The sequence below is a fragment of the Thalassophryne amazonica genome, chromosome 10, assembly GCF_902500255.1.
Source record: "Thalassophryne amazonica chromosome 10, fThaAma1.1, whole genome shotgun sequence".
Lineage (NCBI taxonomy): Eukaryota > Metazoa > Chordata > Actinopteri > Batrachoidiformes > Batrachoididae > Thalassophryne > Thalassophryne amazonica.
This window is the reverse complement of record NC_047112.1, coordinates 23208665-23225778: the sequence shown is the minus strand read 5'-3', so window position 1 is coordinate 23225778 and position 17114 is coordinate 23208665. Positions and strand designations below refer to the sequence as shown.

The 17114-nt window shown below is 40.3% G+C and overlaps 1 protein-coding gene across 2 annotated transcripts in view; it reads right to left on the bottom strand.

Annotated features, from left to right (window-relative positions):
* Nucleotides 1–17114, bottom strand: part of cachd1 (cache domain containing 1) — a 203080-nt gene that overhangs the window by 87227 nt on the left and 98739 nt on the right. For both annotated transcript variants that reach the window (XM_034179556.1, XM_034179557.1), the window contains exon 3: nucleotides 13949–14097. In XM_034179556.1, the coding sequence (XP_034035447.1) occupies nucleotides 13949–14097 (149 nt within the window). The remainder of the gene's footprint in view (nucleotides 1–13948; nucleotides 14098–17114) is intronic.

The following is a 17114-nucleotide window of genomic DNA, read 5'->3' as shown; positions in this document are numbered from 1 at the left end:
CTTTATTTATTTTATTGTGACAAACGAATGGAGATAACACAACCTGACTGCAGCACGGGCGAAGGGAATGAGAACACTACAGTTGTAATTATCAATTTCATTGTCTAAAACGATCACACCACATAAAGTTAAGCTCAGCGCTGCTCTGGCTCCAGGCTCGAAGTCTGGAGAAAAAGGCAAGCAGCGCTTTCTTTGCAGTCAGCGCTGTGGCCACGGATCGTGCTCGAGACCAACAAAAGCGGGATTTGTATTGATTATTATGTAGTATAATCAGGAAAGTGTTATTTATCTAACATATGCATTGATTGGTATAATGGCACTGTTTATCATGTTGATCATTTACATTTTTATGTGGATTCCAGCGCTGGTTCATTTTGGTGTATAATTTACACCACCTCTCGACCTGGTGTATATTTTCAGTGCAGCGTACGCCAACGACCACATTGATAAATGCCAAGTAGCGCAGCCGTTTTGGCGTACACCCCATATACGCTCAAATATCGGCGTACGCATGAGGCACCATTGTCCTCAAATTCATATTTTAGAAATGACTCTGTCCTGATAACAACATTAAAGGCAATTACATATTTTGACGAAATTACAAGTTTAAATGACTATATAAAAAAAATTCATCATGAGGTATATGTCACAGAAATCCTACTTTACAATCACACTGCAGTCATTGTTAAATTATTTCCTGTTGCATTTATAATAAACATTGGTATTTATTTAGTGTCTGTTTCTGGTTGAAATGAGATATAAATAAAATAACATGGAAACTTGTACATTTTTTAAGTCTGGTACATTATTTGTCAAAAAATAAATGTCCAAGGTTCCTTATATTAAACAAGCGGCAATGCGCGCTCCCGTCAGAAGCGTCAGTTTAGCTCGGCTTTTGACACGACACTTCTGGTCTAAAAAGCAACGCGTCTCATTGAAAATAATGCTTTTTAGACCAATTTTTGACGATTCTGACACGCCTGACGCGTTCAGTGTGAAAGGCCCTTTATTCCCTAATTGCATTAGATGAGACAAAATATATTTGTCACTGACCATTGTTTTCATGACCAAGATGAGACGATGAGACGGCGTCAGTGTTCTAAAACACAGACAAAGACAATATTAACATGCATTATTGTTAACACAAAAGACGAGACTAAAACATTTGAGATGAAATAAAAACTGAAACAAAAGCTCTCTTCATTTTTATCTCCAAGCGCTTACACTTTCAAAATCTTTCCAAAATGTTTTGCATTCAGAATCCACCACCAGCCACTGTATTTCCTGCACTACTTCTGCCACCTTGTGGCTGCAATACAAAACTACCTGGAGCGAACAGATCTCGTGACCAACGTGCCAGGAAGGAATAAAAGGCTTGATATCTGGTCCCACTATAAATATCATGAGATTGACAAGAAAACCAAATGTCTAATTGTACCTTATGGATTTTAAATATTGGGGAATAAAAATGCCATAAACCTTCAATCATTCAACGAGTGTATTCTGTCGGGTAATTATAACATTCGGTATTTCAGATGTGTGAAACACTATCTTGACTGAAATTTTAATCAGAAATAATCGTATTGTTTTTTTAATCAAATACTACAATGACTTAAATGAAGCAAGACTACAATACATTCAGTTCTATTTTGACTAAAACTAGACTAAAATAACCACATTAATCAACTAAAACTTGAATAAATAAAAATGGTATGTGAATGACTAAGTATGACTAAAACCGATAAGGACATTTGACTAAACAACAACAACAACAGGTGACAAAACTAACAATCGTGTTTATTAATGCATATTTTTGCAGACTGGGTGGTGGCTCTTATAACAGGTGATGTGTGTACGAGGATTAAAAACTATGACTGACATATAGCCTTAATAACCGTGACACTATCAGGGTAGCTAACATCACCAACCCATCAATACCTGCTAGTTAGTGCTAATGGTGGTAACATACAAATTAATTAACACTGACGTTGCACTCAACAGTAATACCAGAGTGCAGAAGTCTTAGATTGTCTATCAGTAGAAATAACCACACACCAAATAAGCCTCGGTCTCATCGAATAATAAGCCATGAATAATGAGCCATGCATGGGTGTGTCAGCGACTATTCGAAGAATGATCCACATTTTAAGCCATCACGTGTCCGCTATGAAGAAGCCTCTATGTGCCTCTCTGTACCTCGCATGTGCCACGTATCAGCCTCTAGTGAGCCACGACCAACCCGTCATTTGAGCCCCGTCCAGCCTCGAATGGCTGGTGTCGCCGCATATGATCCATGTAAAGCCACATATGATCCATGTAGCACCGTGTAGCACCATGTAACGTGACATTGGTGCACATTTTGGCATGGGTTTGGTCCGGGTGGTGTGCGTCCTGCACCAGGCTGCTGTTCACCTGTATTCCAGAGTCAGTAAATGCACCAGACCAGCTAGAACCGAACCAGGGGTTCCTGGACAGTCGCCTCTGCGCGTCTTCTCGCTGGATTTATTTCTTCCGCTGCTTTACGGTCATTTTGACACGTGATTCAACTTTGTGTTCGTCTGTTAATGTCTGCAAAATCGCTCTTTTGTGAGCTTGCATTCTGCGTAATGCTTGTCTTGAGCGTGAGTCATTGCGTCAGTGCGCTCAGAGTGAGCCTCCTCTGATCCATTATAACAAGATGTTAAATCTATCATAAACTTACTTTTACAGCTGCTTATAAGGAAGGAATGAACATGCAACTGTTTTACCAAGCTATTACAACATAAACATTGCAAATAATTACCTTTTAGGCTGTTCCAAGTATGTTCTCCACCTCAGCACAAGAGACAGAGAGAGGAAAAAAAGCTCCAAATGTCCTCTGTGATTCCAGAAGCAATTAGAGGTGTTTTTTTAACATCTAAACTCTGACAGAAAATGATGAATCGACTGCAAAATAATTATTTTATATACAGCGTCTGTCGCACAAAGCAGGTGGGATTGTGTTCGCAAGAAGGCTGAGCCTGTCCAAAACAGCCTGTCCTGTCCTTGTAGCTGCCAGGTACTCAGATAATGGGCTTTTAACAGCCTCGTCCTCACCACAAACATGCCTCTAAAATCCTTGTTTGTCCTTGTAGCAACTTGTACACAAACTGCCCCACGCTGTTGTTGCTACTTCTTGAAATTAGCGCCACGCTCAGAGATGTACAGTCCGGAAGTGTGTGTGTGTGTGGGGGGGGGGGGGGGGGGGGGGGGGGCTAGCTACAGGGACCTAAACTATTTTTTTTTGTACCAGAGTGTAAACATGAATATATATGTTGTAAAGATGAACATTTTAACAAGATATTCTACAGGCACTGACTCGCTTTTGCAGACAACCTGACGTAGCCATTCAAGGAACTGCAGGTTTGGCATTTCTGCATTGGCTTCCTGAGCTACTTAGCTGCAATAAATAAATAAGCAAGTAAGGACAATAATATCTTCTCTTTTGCAGTTATGCCATTAACATGAGACAATTTGCTATTGTATTTATGTCCAGCCTTGTGTAGGAAGGTAAGAAAATTGCACTCATAAATCTGTAAACCAGGAGTAAAGTTTGAATTACGTGCACATATGACTTGGAGGCCTACTCTTTTAGCCACAAAATGGTAGGTTAGAAAAACAGCAGATTCAGAAAACATGAGCATGAGTGGCTGAATGTCATGTCCCCAGTTCCTGTGGTTTCAGAGACAATATGAATTTGACTATGTCAAACTATATAGAGATCACTCTAAAGCTTAAATTGTCACTCTCTCCAGTGATCATTTAACATCTCCAGAGCACAGAGATGGAAACAGGAGATTACAAGTAATATCTTTATATATTTAAAATCAGTTGAATTCTCTTCTAAACTAACAGAAATGATGGCTGAAGTACAATTTGACTGTTTGCTTGATGGTCTACAATTTTCATTTATTCTATCAATTTAAAGATGCAAAGAATTAAAGTTTTTCTGCAAATGTTTCACTTTCATCACCCAGAGGCTCAGAGACATTTAATTAAACATGGCTTTTAACCAAAAACGCATACTTGTCCACCACCTGGATCAGAGTACACCTATGGACAGATAACTGCGGGATCCTGAATCCTCACCTTTGATCCTGATTATTGATATCAGATTACTGATATCTGATCATGCTCTCTGGCCTTTGTTCCTAATTGCTGACCTTTGCTCCTTGATCTGTTTTGCTTAAATTTGGTCCAAATGCTGACCTTTGGAACTAGATGTCGATCCCGGTTGCTGAGCTTTGATCCTGATTGTTGAATACTTTGCCTTTGATAGACATTGTTCTCCTTATGTTCATCTCCTTGATTCAATATTCATAATCAAAGGAAATGAGATGAAGATTCTGATCACAGAATTAGTCAGCAATCTGATTCCAGAATCAAAGGAATCAGAATCAGACATCAAATGCAAGATGAGGATCAAAATAAATCAAAAGCCCAAATGGTCAAAAGCCCAAAAACAACAGACGGCTCTCAAAAATGGATTGAGAGAAGACACAAGAAGACTTTTGTGAATATGACTCAAGAAACTAAGCACAGCGCAACTTTTGTCTGTTGCATCAGCTTCATGGTGGCGTCGAGCAGAAAAGGTTTTTAATACAACATCACATTTAGGCTCTGTGCCATCTTTGAAGCAGGAGCGATCAGGAATCTGGGGTGTGCTTCACTCTTAGCCACCAGCCTACATCTCTGATTACAGTTCTGTACTGGCCAAAGGGATCAGACCAGAAGAACTTTAGTGTCATCAGGAACACTGGTTTAGAAAAATCATACAGTCATATATAATTCCCAGCACTGCTACTCGCCTGCACTGCCTTTAACGGTTGGCCTTGTAAACGCTCACGAGATGGAGCCCCGGTGTAATGTGCCCGATGTGGTGCAGTAACACGGGTGTGTTAGCCTCAAGAATGCTGGCACCCAAAAGTGTTTAAGAGGTGTCAACAAAAGCAACATGTGTTTCAATCAGCAGACCTTCAACCAGTGGCATTTCTGCAAACGGCTTTACATGAGACGCAACATTTTTCTATGACGTAATTGGTCTTATTTATGCTATATGATGCAAGGCATTATTTCATAACACACCAAGGACATGAATGTGTGCACGCTGATGGTAAAACACAGCCCTTATTTGACAAAAAGCTTACAAATGGGAGGTACGCACAAGAGCAGTCCGTTCTGCACTGCACCAAGGCTGTGCGCTTTGATCCTTCCATCCTGCACCCCCCCCCCCTCTGCTGAGTAACACACACACACACACACACACACACACACACACACACACACACACACACACACACACACACACACACACACACACACACACACACACACACACACACACACACACACACACACACACGCTCTCTCTCTTTAGCTCCCTCTACTTGCAGGCCTGGCACCAGCCTGGTGTGATTGACAGATTCTGTGATGTACTGGCTGTGTTTGGACTTCAATCATTTAAAGTCCCATAAGGCCAAAGTCATTACTATTCTCCTTCAGTGCACTTTGCAAAGAGGATGTGTGCAGAAAGATCGGAGCCAGATTTAAATTAAATAAATAAATTAAAAATGCATTTGCACATGCTTTGAACTGAGAATCAAAAAAGTGTACGTGCATGTACTACAGAACTATGGGGGGGGGGGGGGGGGGGGGAGAAGGCTTCAGATCAGAGATTTTAATGAGGTGTGGAAAAAAATTCCGGTTTGTTGAACAAGGTGATGCACTACAAATACTGATTAATAAAATAAAATAAATAAATAAATGTGGTTTTCAAAACAAATTATCCAAAGCAAATGCACAGTGCTTTATGTGAGTGCACTGTGCTGTACATTAATGTACTGTCAAAATGCCAGCTGGATTAAATAGCTCATAGTGGGGGGGGGGCATCATCTATGCATTGACTAGACTCAAATTTAATGATGCAAGTTTTTGTAAGAGTCACGGCAAAATAGAAAGAGGAATCTGACCAAAGAAATAAACTTTTACTTGTGTCTGCTTGTGTCTGAATGCATTTTGTGTGTGTGTGTGTGTGTGTGTGCATGCACGCGCACATATGTGGTGTCAAACGTGTTCATTCCACGCTCAGTCGACGTGTCAAATGTTGTATGAAATATGTATCAATCTGCCAGTAGAGAGCAAATGAAAGAAAGGAAATAACAAAAAGTCAGTTCAACTATGTGGATAGAATGAAGCAAAGAAAATTAAAAAGGGCAGGAAAGCACGAGGGAGGCCAGAGTAGAGGGAGAAGGACAAGGGGGTTGACATTAAAAAACGCATGTTGTGGAAACAGATAAATTCTTCTCGTGGACGAGCTTTTACATCTGTTAAGGTCATTTAAACAACCCCCCACCCCAACCTGCCTGGTATTTTGCCATCCCACTTTCTGTGATGTGCAAACAGAGTCATCATCATGTTGCTGACTATGAATGAAAAAGATCAGCTTGATCTGAAACACTAAGTTGGAGAAACCTCTCACACTCTTACTGGTGCCACATATACTCTTGCTCTGGATTGTAAATCTGCCAGTAGGTCAGATATCCAGAATGCTGTTTGAGAAACAGGAGCTTGGCATGAGCGCTATGAGAACATGATGTCTTTAAACTTTGTTTTATTCGTGAGTCATGGTATTAGAAATTTGTGTTACCTCTGCCAAAGAGGTTATGTTTCAGCTTGCGTCTGACTGGTTGGCTTCATTAATTTCTCACAAGAATAACTCAAAAACTCAACTATATATATATATATATATATATATATATATATATATATATATATATGTAAATTTTGCAGTGGCTGCGCCAAGAAAGAACTCACTATAATTTGGTGTAGATCTTGAATGGGTTTTTTCTTTCCCCTCTGCCAACCCAATATTAATCAATACTCCATATCTGCCAGCAATAAATTTATCTAAACATATGGCTGAAGGGTTGGAATCTTAATATAGTTGACAAGGTTGTGGGGCATGTGCTCAAATGAACCCCTCTAATTTAATAAGAGACTGAAGTGCAGAGAAATGCAATGCTACAAACTGTTATTGGCAGTGGGGCAGAGACAACCTCATCCATACTAAAGGTTAATAGATTCCTCCTTAAGCCATGACTCGCCCCTGCTTCAAGTTCCGTGACTGTCAGTCAAAAGGTAATAATAAAACAACTAGTTCTTTCAGCATTATTTAAGTAACAATGACTAGGGGTGTACTAACATTAGGCCCAGTTGCTTTGTACCATGTCCGAGCATGATGGTACCTCCTCCCCACTCCCCTGCTGGCCTGCGTTCACATTGCACTAAACAGTCCGGACCCGAGCACGTTTAATGTCAACTTGACATTTGTTTTCAAAAACGGCAAAGTCCCACACAGAGTTGCCAGGTTTTTGAAGCAATGGCAGCCGAATAGCCACTAAAACTAGCCAATGTAAACACAAAAAAATCTGCCACAGAACGAGTAGAAAGGAAAAAGATGAAAGTGCCCACGAGCAGCAGTATAATTTGCAGTACTTAAAAAGTAACTTTATTGGGAGAAAAAAAAATTCAGATATGCCACTATGGCTTGAATAACACAATAATGCAATCTGAAACGTTACTGGCTTTGTAGCCTGCTTTGAGTCATTTTTTAAGACTTGATAGACTCTTGCATACTTAACATGATAAAATTATTCAATACAGGATTTAGCAATCAATCGCGCAGCACACGGCAAGATTTAGGCAGCAGTTGAGTAGGACAACAATTCACATTTATCAGTAAGGTAAGAAACCAGATTAGTTTTTAACCCAAATGCTCTTAAATGAAGACTGTACTATTTATGCATCAGAAATGAGTCATAATTGTTAAATGGAATCCTGCATCCAAGATCCATGCTACAGCACCACTCGCAACCACACTACACTGAGTACTGCACCCGAGTCCAACTGAACTGTGCTCCTGACCGCCTCTGCAAGGGGGCCCAGGCACAGTTAAGCCGTACCATGCTTGCACACGATACGGCTTGCCAAGTGTAAGTACTTCCTAAGCGTGCAACGGTACAAACTTTTTATTTCTCAAAAATGCAGGTCAGAGTTTTAACATATTCCCAACTAAAAATGTGTGAGCTCCACAGGGTGCCTGGAAACAGAGCTGTAATGGTGCTATCTTTAGAGACACCTTGTCTTATTTGTTTCCACTCTACCATAACAGTCACACCTCAGATCTCAGTTTCTCTGGTTTCTATTTTATTTCGGCAGTTGTTTGTTTTCCTCTTGATGTACTGTGATCGTGCAAGTAGTGTTTATCTTGCACACCCAATTTAAAGCTTATCTCCTCTAAACTACTGGAAAAATGAGACCATTAAGAGGCATCTGGACAGCTCCCCAACACACTTCTCACATTTACAGCCGCACGAGTGGAACTGTTGAAAGGAGCACCTGGAGATCCCGTGATAAAAATATAAACAGAAATACACGAAAGAGACGGACAGTACATTCGCTATTTTCAGGTACAGACTGGCTGAGAAACTGAACTGTGATTAAAGCATACCAACAGACGCTAAATGCTGCCCTCACTGGCCTCTTTGTGAACTGATAGCTCAGTAGCTTAACAGCCAGCAGACTTGGACACCCTGTGAAATATCTGATCCTCCTGTACGCTGGCTGACCCAGCTGAGACCCCAGGAGCAGCTGATGTCTAAACCCACTGAAGGACACAGTCGGACTACAGAGGCATGAAATCTCTTCACAAATGTACATGATGTATTTCTGCAACTTTTGCTGCTTTCTTTTGAATACGTTTCCTATACATAGTTTCAACCACAACAGCAACTGGTACTTATTATTCAACAGCAACAACAAAAATAAATTAAATAAATAAATAAAAGTAAGTTAAAATAAATTTTAAACATAATTACCTCCGCCAAGGAGGTTATGTTTTCGGTCGCGTTTGTTTGTTTGTCTGTCTGTTTGTCAGCAGGATAACTCAAAACTTTTTGAACGGATTTTGATGAAATTTTGTGGAGTGGTTGGAAATGACAAGAGGAACAAGTGATTACATTTTAGTGGTGATCCAGATCACGATCCGGATCCCGATGCTAATGCGTTAGCATGTCTATGGCATTTTCAATGTTAAAAGTTAGCATTAAGCAGTTGCAGCTGACATCACGTTCAGGTGCATTTGTTTTCAAATTATAATATTTCTTAAATTTATTTTTGTTTATATATTAATAATCTAATGATCATTATATACAATTTTAGAGAAAGAGACAAAAAGAAATAGATCACTGTGCCAAGGAGGGAATCTCTTTAGGGTCAGTGACCCTATGGCCTTGTTTAGAGAAGTGTTTCATAAATGTTAAAAAATTCATATATTTGCAGTTTAGTTGAATAATAAATTGAATTTTGTCTCTTATTTGTTTTTGTCTATAAGCACATGCAATATCAATATCAGTGCTCAGATGACAGTAGCTTCTGGGAAAGGTGCAAGTTGCAATAAACTGTGATGCCAAGCACTAAGGATACATGTTATCCAGTCACAGCAGATGAAACTTTTTTTTACTGCTGAGCAAACATCGTTAGACTTTTTTAGGTTCAATGATTCCACGGCGTGTAGATGTTATGGCATCAGTGACCCCATGGCCTTGGCGGAGGTTTGCAATCTCTGAGTGCTTCTAGTTTAAAAAAATATTACTTTTTTTGCAATTCAAGTTTGAAGATTATCCTCACACTTACTGAAACCTGTAGAAACTATGGATTCATTCATTCATTAAATTTTTGCGTTTCATTGTATTTTATTTTGGGAAGTGCACTGTATATAACTCAGCAAGTGTTACAGAAATAATAATGATAATTAATTATTATTATTGTTATTGTTGTTGTAGCAGTTGGATGTGTCCAAGGGCTTTTATTGTGAAAGGTCAAGATGTGAAGCCTGCTTGCTTGTGTGTTTGTGTCATCGGACACAACAGCCCCCACCCCAGCAAGGTGCACTTCATCACAATGCATGTGCATTTCTTGAGGTGTACTAAAGCACCTGTGCCAGAAAAATTAAAACAGGAACGTGTGTTGAGTTATTGGATGAACTTTGTTGCACTGCTGAAAACATGTGCGGCACTTGCTCTCAGGTTGTTCATGTGGATTTCCAATTTACTTGTTATTTGGGTTCAGTGGGACAAACCATGTGCACCATGCGCTCCAGCTCCACAACGCATATATGCAATTAAAATAAAAATAATGCTGGCACAATTTTAGGTGACAACAACTAGAACAACTACTAAAACTATTTAGATATTTCATGGCCCATTATAAAACACAATATAAGTTGGATTTAAAAAATTACAGGAGTTGGGAGGATAAATATAGGTTTTAAAAAACCTATGAGTCATAGTTGGCAGTGGGGCCAACTATGACTCAGTTTGTTTTTTTAACTCATGCATTACTAGTAGTATGCCATTAGCCATTCTCCACCCCTGGCCCTAGTTTGAACCCAATACCTTGCCGTTTCATTGCAGCTCTTTTAACAATCTAATAAGTTATTCAAAAGCATTTTCTAGTGGAACAGCGGTATTGGGCACTACAAAGCATCCGGAAAGTATTCACAGCACTTCACTTTTTCCACATTTTGTTACGTTACAGGCTTATTCCAAAATGGAGTAAAGTCATATTCCCCCTCAAACGTCTACTCACAACACCCCATAATGACAATATTGAAAAAAGTTATTTTGAAATTTTTGCAAATTTATTAATTATGAAAAAATAAGAAATCACATGTACATAAGTATTCAGACCCTTTGCTTAATACTTCGTTGATTAACCTGTGGCAGCAATTACAGCCTCAAGTCCTCTTGAATATGTTTTGCCCGTTCCTCTTTGCAGCATCCCTCAAGCTCCATCAAGTTGAATGGGGAGTGTCGGTGTACAGCCATTTTCAGATCTCTCCAGAGTTGTTCAGTCAGATTCAGGTCTACACTTTGCTGGCTGGGCCACTCAAGGACATCCACAGAGTTGTCCTGAAGCCACTCCTTTGACATCTTGGCTATGTGCTTAGGGTCATTGTCCTGCTGAAAGCTGAACTGTCACCCCAGTCTGAGGTCAAGAGCGCTCTGGAGCAGGATGTCTCTCTACATTGCTGCATTCATCTTTCCCTCAATCCTGAGTAGTCTCCCAGTTCCTGCCACTGAAAAACATCTTACAGCATGATGCTGCCAACACCATGCTTCATTGTGGGAATGGTGAGTGGTTTCCTCCAAATATGATGCCTGGCATTCATGCCAAAGAGTTCATACTGGAATGTTGAAGCTCTGATAGAGTGACCATCGAGTTCTTGGTCACCTCCCTGAATAAGGCTGAATAAGGCTCTTCTCCCCTGATTGTTCAGTTTAGAGGGCAGCCAGCTCTAGGAAGAGTCCTGGTGGATCTGAACTGATGGAGCACACTGTGCTCATTGGGACCTTCAAAGCAGCAGAAATGTTTTGATACCCTTCCACAGATTTGTACCTCGAAACAATCCTGTCTCAGGGGTCTACAGACAATTCCTTTGACTTCATGCTTGGTTTGTGCTCTGACGTTCACTGTCAACTGTGGGACCTTATATGTAGACAGGTGTGTGCCTTTCCAAATTATGTCCAATAAACTGAATTTACACCAGGTGGACTCTAATTAAGCTGCAGAAACATCTCAAGGATGGTCAGTGGAAACAGGATGCACCTGAGCTCAATTTTGAGCTTTGTGACAAAGGCTGTGAATACTTATGTACATATGATTTCTTAGGGTTTTTTTTTAATTATTTTAATAAATTTGCAAAAGTCTAAAAACAAAACAAAACTTTTTCCACATTGTCATTATGGGGTACTGCATGTAAAATTTTGAGGAAAATAATGAATTTCATCCATTTTGGAATAAGGCTGTAACATAAAATGTGGAAAACGAGATACCTTCTGGATGCACCGTTTGGCTCAATTGTTTTCTGCAAACCAAAGTGAAGATGGATTTGCTCCTAAACTGCAGCAGACTGTCATAGTACACAGCACGATCCAGGGTTCACAATCCTGAACTCTAAAAAAAACTTGAGGCACATTTCCACAATCAACATCACACACTTTACATTTAGGTAAAGAAGAGTCAACCCTGAAGACTATTTCTCAACAAGACTTTCCCTTGGCTGCTCCCGTTTTTGTCATGGTGTTTTTTGGGTTTTTCGAGAGGCAAACAGTTTGGCACCACTGTGCTTCCCAACAAAAGAATCATGGGGGGTATGGGGAGGGAATCTAGAATCTGAATGCCAATCATTCCCAAAATCTACTCACTTTTTCTCACTGCCAAAACAGACCCTGGCAAATTATTTTGATAAAATCCCTCCATAATATGTTGAGATACTAAACATGTTCTCATTGCAACAACTCCCCATGGCAATGCTTTTGCCATTTCTTTGAAATGTGAATATCTGTGTAGTTCTTGCTAAGGAAAGTGGAAATTCTGATGCAGTGAGCTCCTCCTACCATAGTTGTTGCTATGGTTTGTGTAGACTCATGGGTCAGAACAGTTTGAGGAACATTCAGGTTAATATACATTTTTGCCAAAGTGGCAATATCTCTACACATATGCACAAATATGCTTTCTACATCAGCATGCCAAAATAATTCTATAGTTTTTCTGTGCTGATGCCTTGGAATGAGGCTCAGCTTCTCTTATCTTGTCCACAGACTGAGGAAGGGAAAATACTGGCATCATATACCTTCTATTTTGAGACTGTTAAAAACTAAGACATAACAAACCGAAGAGATACTTGGGTTCTCGGGCAGTTTCTGATAGGCTGACAGCTCTCGAGAAGAGAACACCACAGAAAATTCCTCCATGCGCCTCAAAAAACTGAAAGCAAGAAAGCTGTGTGCATTTTCTCTCCCTTTGGAAGATCCTTTTATCTTCAGCATTCACATTCAAATTGCTATGTCCAAACGTTCAACCTCGCTGCAACCGGCGCCATTTCATCCTTCATACTCAGGACTTCAATTTTTCTCAGCAAATTTTGCCTGAGCTTGAGCAGTAGCACGTTTTATGTACTGCGTGTTCCGTGAATGATTTGGCTTCACATGGTTGGTAACCATTATCCAGGCAGTCTCCAACTGCAGTACTGAAGCAACGACAGATGACCTTGCATGAAGTCTGTTCTGCAAAATCTTCAAAGAGCAAAACGTGATGACATTGGCAGATAAAGGGGAGTGGGCGAGACAGAAAGAGAGTAGGGAGAAGACTGAGGGCTGCAGACAGCTGCTGCTGTGTAGATTAAAAATGAAAGCAGCTTGCTCTCGCTCAGCTCGGCTTTTTTGGCTGCTGGAATGGGTGGGTCTACAATGTAAGGCTGGTTTCCACGAGACACAGATGCACTGGTGAGCTCGGGAAAAATTGTGGCCAATGCAGTCTCACCAGGCAACATGTCAAATCAAAATCAAATCAAATCAATTTTATTTATATAGCGCCAAATCACAACAAACAGTTGCCCCAAGGCGCCTTATATTGTAAGGCAAGGCCATACAATAATTACGGAAAAACCCCAATGGTCAAAACGACCCCCTGTGAGCAAGCACTTGGCGACAGTGGGAAGGAAAAACTCCCTTTTAACAGGAACATGTGAAACAAAGCGGACACCAGAGTTTGCAGATTGGCATGCTCAAGTGTCCGTGTAAATTATGTCATTTGCAGGAAAAAACAAACATTTTTTGGTGATGGAATCAGAGTGAGTGTGATGAAACCAAAAAAACAAAAATTGTAAAAGCTGTAAATTATGTGATTTTCATGCATATCCCAACTAATGCAAGAATGATATATACTATGTTTTTGCAAAGAAAACTTAAAAGACAAGCTATAGAATGTTTTGTGTATGTTTTAACAACAGGGATTTACATAGAATCTCATGTTATACCGTTTTCTTGAGCAAGTGTGTGAGTGAGGAATGTGATTTTTGTGTACTCACTCCATCATGGATGCTGGTATGGAACAGCAGTCCTGTATAGCAGTGAGAGGGGAAGTGAGGTGAGCAGTGTATGAAGCCTCCACCACCTGTTTATTCCTGTTCACCACATCCAGGTAGCGGTTAAACTTCTCACGAATCTTCTTAGCCAACTGCAAAAAAGAAGTACAGACATGTCTGAAAGGCAGTGATTAGAGGTTAAACTGAAATTAAACCTTGTTCTTCAGACAGTTCCACAGTTAGTACATGAAAAGTGAATTTCTCACGTAAATGCTGAGTTCAGTAGGACGTTTGAAACACTGAAGCACATTTGGAGCCCTCTGATGCAACCTTGGCATGAAAAGGCACCGTTTATTTTTTGGAAATTTAAGCAAACATTTTTATGTGGCTCATCAATTCCATTTATGACAGCATAGCAGTAGTAAAACTAGCACACTCAGTAAAATCAATTAAAGAATGCTTTAGTTGTTAAAAATACATGAATTCTCATTATTATTATTATGATTATTATTATATGTGAAAATTCTATAATGTTGTCAAAAGTGGCCTTTTATTCTTAGGTTTGGAGGGGAGGGGGTTTCCGCTGCCTCACTCCTCTGGCTACGCACCTGTGTTGTCTCTGTTACCAGGAGGAAAACGGTCATGACAAGGAGATCGCTACCTGATTGGCCTTTACATCACGGGTAGGGTTGGGTACTGAGAACCGGTTCTTTTTGGGTATCGTTAAGAAATGATTCGATCCACTGACATCAAAAATCTTTGTGCTTAATGATTCCCTTATCGGTCCTTCAGAGCAGCCGTTGTTTTTGAGTATGTTTGTAGGGAAAATGATCAATTCTCTACGCTGATTGCAGCGGGTCTGTAATCAACTGCTTCTGTAGCACGACTCCACTTTGAAGCATGAACCAATGAAGCAATGCTTCGATCCGCTGGCTCGTTGGTTCTTTGATTCGCTGCTCTTCAGAAGTGAAAAGTCCGCTTCTTAAGCCCTCTCAAAGCCATTTAAATATGTCAATTATGAGTCACTTTTGTGTGAATTAAAGTCACTAACTGGGACTCTTGTCTTATTGCAGTCAAGAAATGAGAATCATCCTCCGTTCCGTTGGCACAGCTCCAAACGCTGCTCCGCTCTCTGCCGAGACAGAGATAACTTCAAAACGAATTGCTGCTTTAAATAAAATGACACCTCTTTCCAAATGCTGTAATACAGACAAGAAACTACAAATCAACTAAAATGTTTTTTCATCCCAAAATGAGACGTCTTGCATTCTTTATGAATTACATCCTGACGTGCAGCACAGCCAGCTGCAAGAGCTCAGCTCAGAGGCATGGAAAGACATTCATGACAAATCTACAGATTTTATTTCTGTTTATGTCCAGAGTCTAAGGATCCAGTGACCAATTTCATGTTTATTTACTTTAAGACTCAATAAAATGTTGTTGACATAGAAGACCTGTAAAGCCTACTTTTAGTACACAGAAAATTCACAAGAGGTATCAATAAGGGAATTGATAAGGAATTGGATCGATAAAATCTTATCAATACCCATCCCTAATCACGTGCCATGCATCAGAAATGGACTTGGTACATAGTTGAAGCAAAGGAGAGTGAAACATGTTTTTAAAACTTCAATCACTGCAGCACTGACTGTGATAGTCAGACGCTGCCTGTTATCACTGTGTGTTGGCACTGAGCTTATGAAGCAAAGCAAGACTGATGCGCACTGGTAATGAGCTGCGTGATTAAGAATGAATTGGCACAAGTTTTACATGGGATGCCCTTCCTGATGCAACTCCACATTGCATGGAGAAATGTGGAAGGGGTAGAGTTAAAACCGAGAACCTTCCGCACTGAAACCAAGTGCACTAACCATTTGGCCACCACGCCTACCTATAACAACAACAAATTATATAGTGCAGAACAAGGCCGCAGATATTATATTAGAAAACAGAAAACAAAAGAATGGCAGTGCTTGAAATTTTTGCTTTTCAAAACTGCCACTGATTCATTTCATGTCCATTTACTAATTTGTTAATTATTTCAACTTTACCGTAAATAATTTGAATATTTGGGCAGCACGGTGACTTAGTGGTTAGCACTGTTGCCTCACAGCGAGAAGGTCATGGGTTCAATTCCCGTGGCCTTTCTGTGTGGAGCTTGCATGTTCTCCCCGTGTTTGCGTGGGTTTTCTCCAGGTGCTCCGGTTTCCTCCCACATCCAAAGACATGCGGGTTAGGTGGATTGGGATCTTTAAATTGTCCGCTGGTGTGTGTGTGGGTGTGTCTGTTTGTGGCCTGCGACAAACTGGCGTCCTGTCCTGGGTGTACCCCGCCTCCCGCTCTATGGCTGCTGGGATAGGCTCCAGCCCCCCATGACCCTTAATTGGACTAAGCAGTAGAAGATAGATAGATGAATGAATGAATTTGAATACTTCAGCTCAGGACAGGGGGAGTTGTGGACAAAGGGAAGTTGGTGGTTTGTTTTGTGACGCTGGTGTTTGCGCAACATCCAGCAGCAATAAATCCTTTATAGTGCCTTTAATGCTGGCTATGTGCATACAGCCCTTCATACATTTTATTTTGTCTGTCTCCCACTGAAGTACTAAGTTCTGGTTGAGCACACAAATCACAGTTCTCGTTCAAAATGGTTTTACAGCACCTTTTGAGAAACTAATAACTAGTGGGACAGCAGACCCTTGGAGGACATTAATAATAACCAGAGCGCCAGATGAGCTTCACAAAAGGTTCTTCTTGCTTTCTGTTGCCAAAGTACCTTGCAAATACAAAGTTTAATTTAATGTTTATGTTTTAAGGTAACCATTGATGGATAGAATGAATAAAGGTCAGACAGACCCTAAAGCGTACTTACACGGGCCTTACTTTATTATTACCACAACCATCTGACATGAGAGTGCTTCAGTGAAGTATGACAAGCTCAAGAATCATTAAAGGAGAAATGGTGCACCTGATCCATGTGACAGCAAACAGTCTGAATGTTCAAATTTTCCGGTTTACTACGATGACAATCATCAGTGTGTTAGAGACCACTGTGTGAACTGAAAAAAGTAGAAAACCTGAAGTGGTCTGAATACTTTCCGAAGTTATCCAACTGGGAAAAAGACCTATTTCCACAGTAACTGGACACCTTTTATTCACATGCCATAATTAC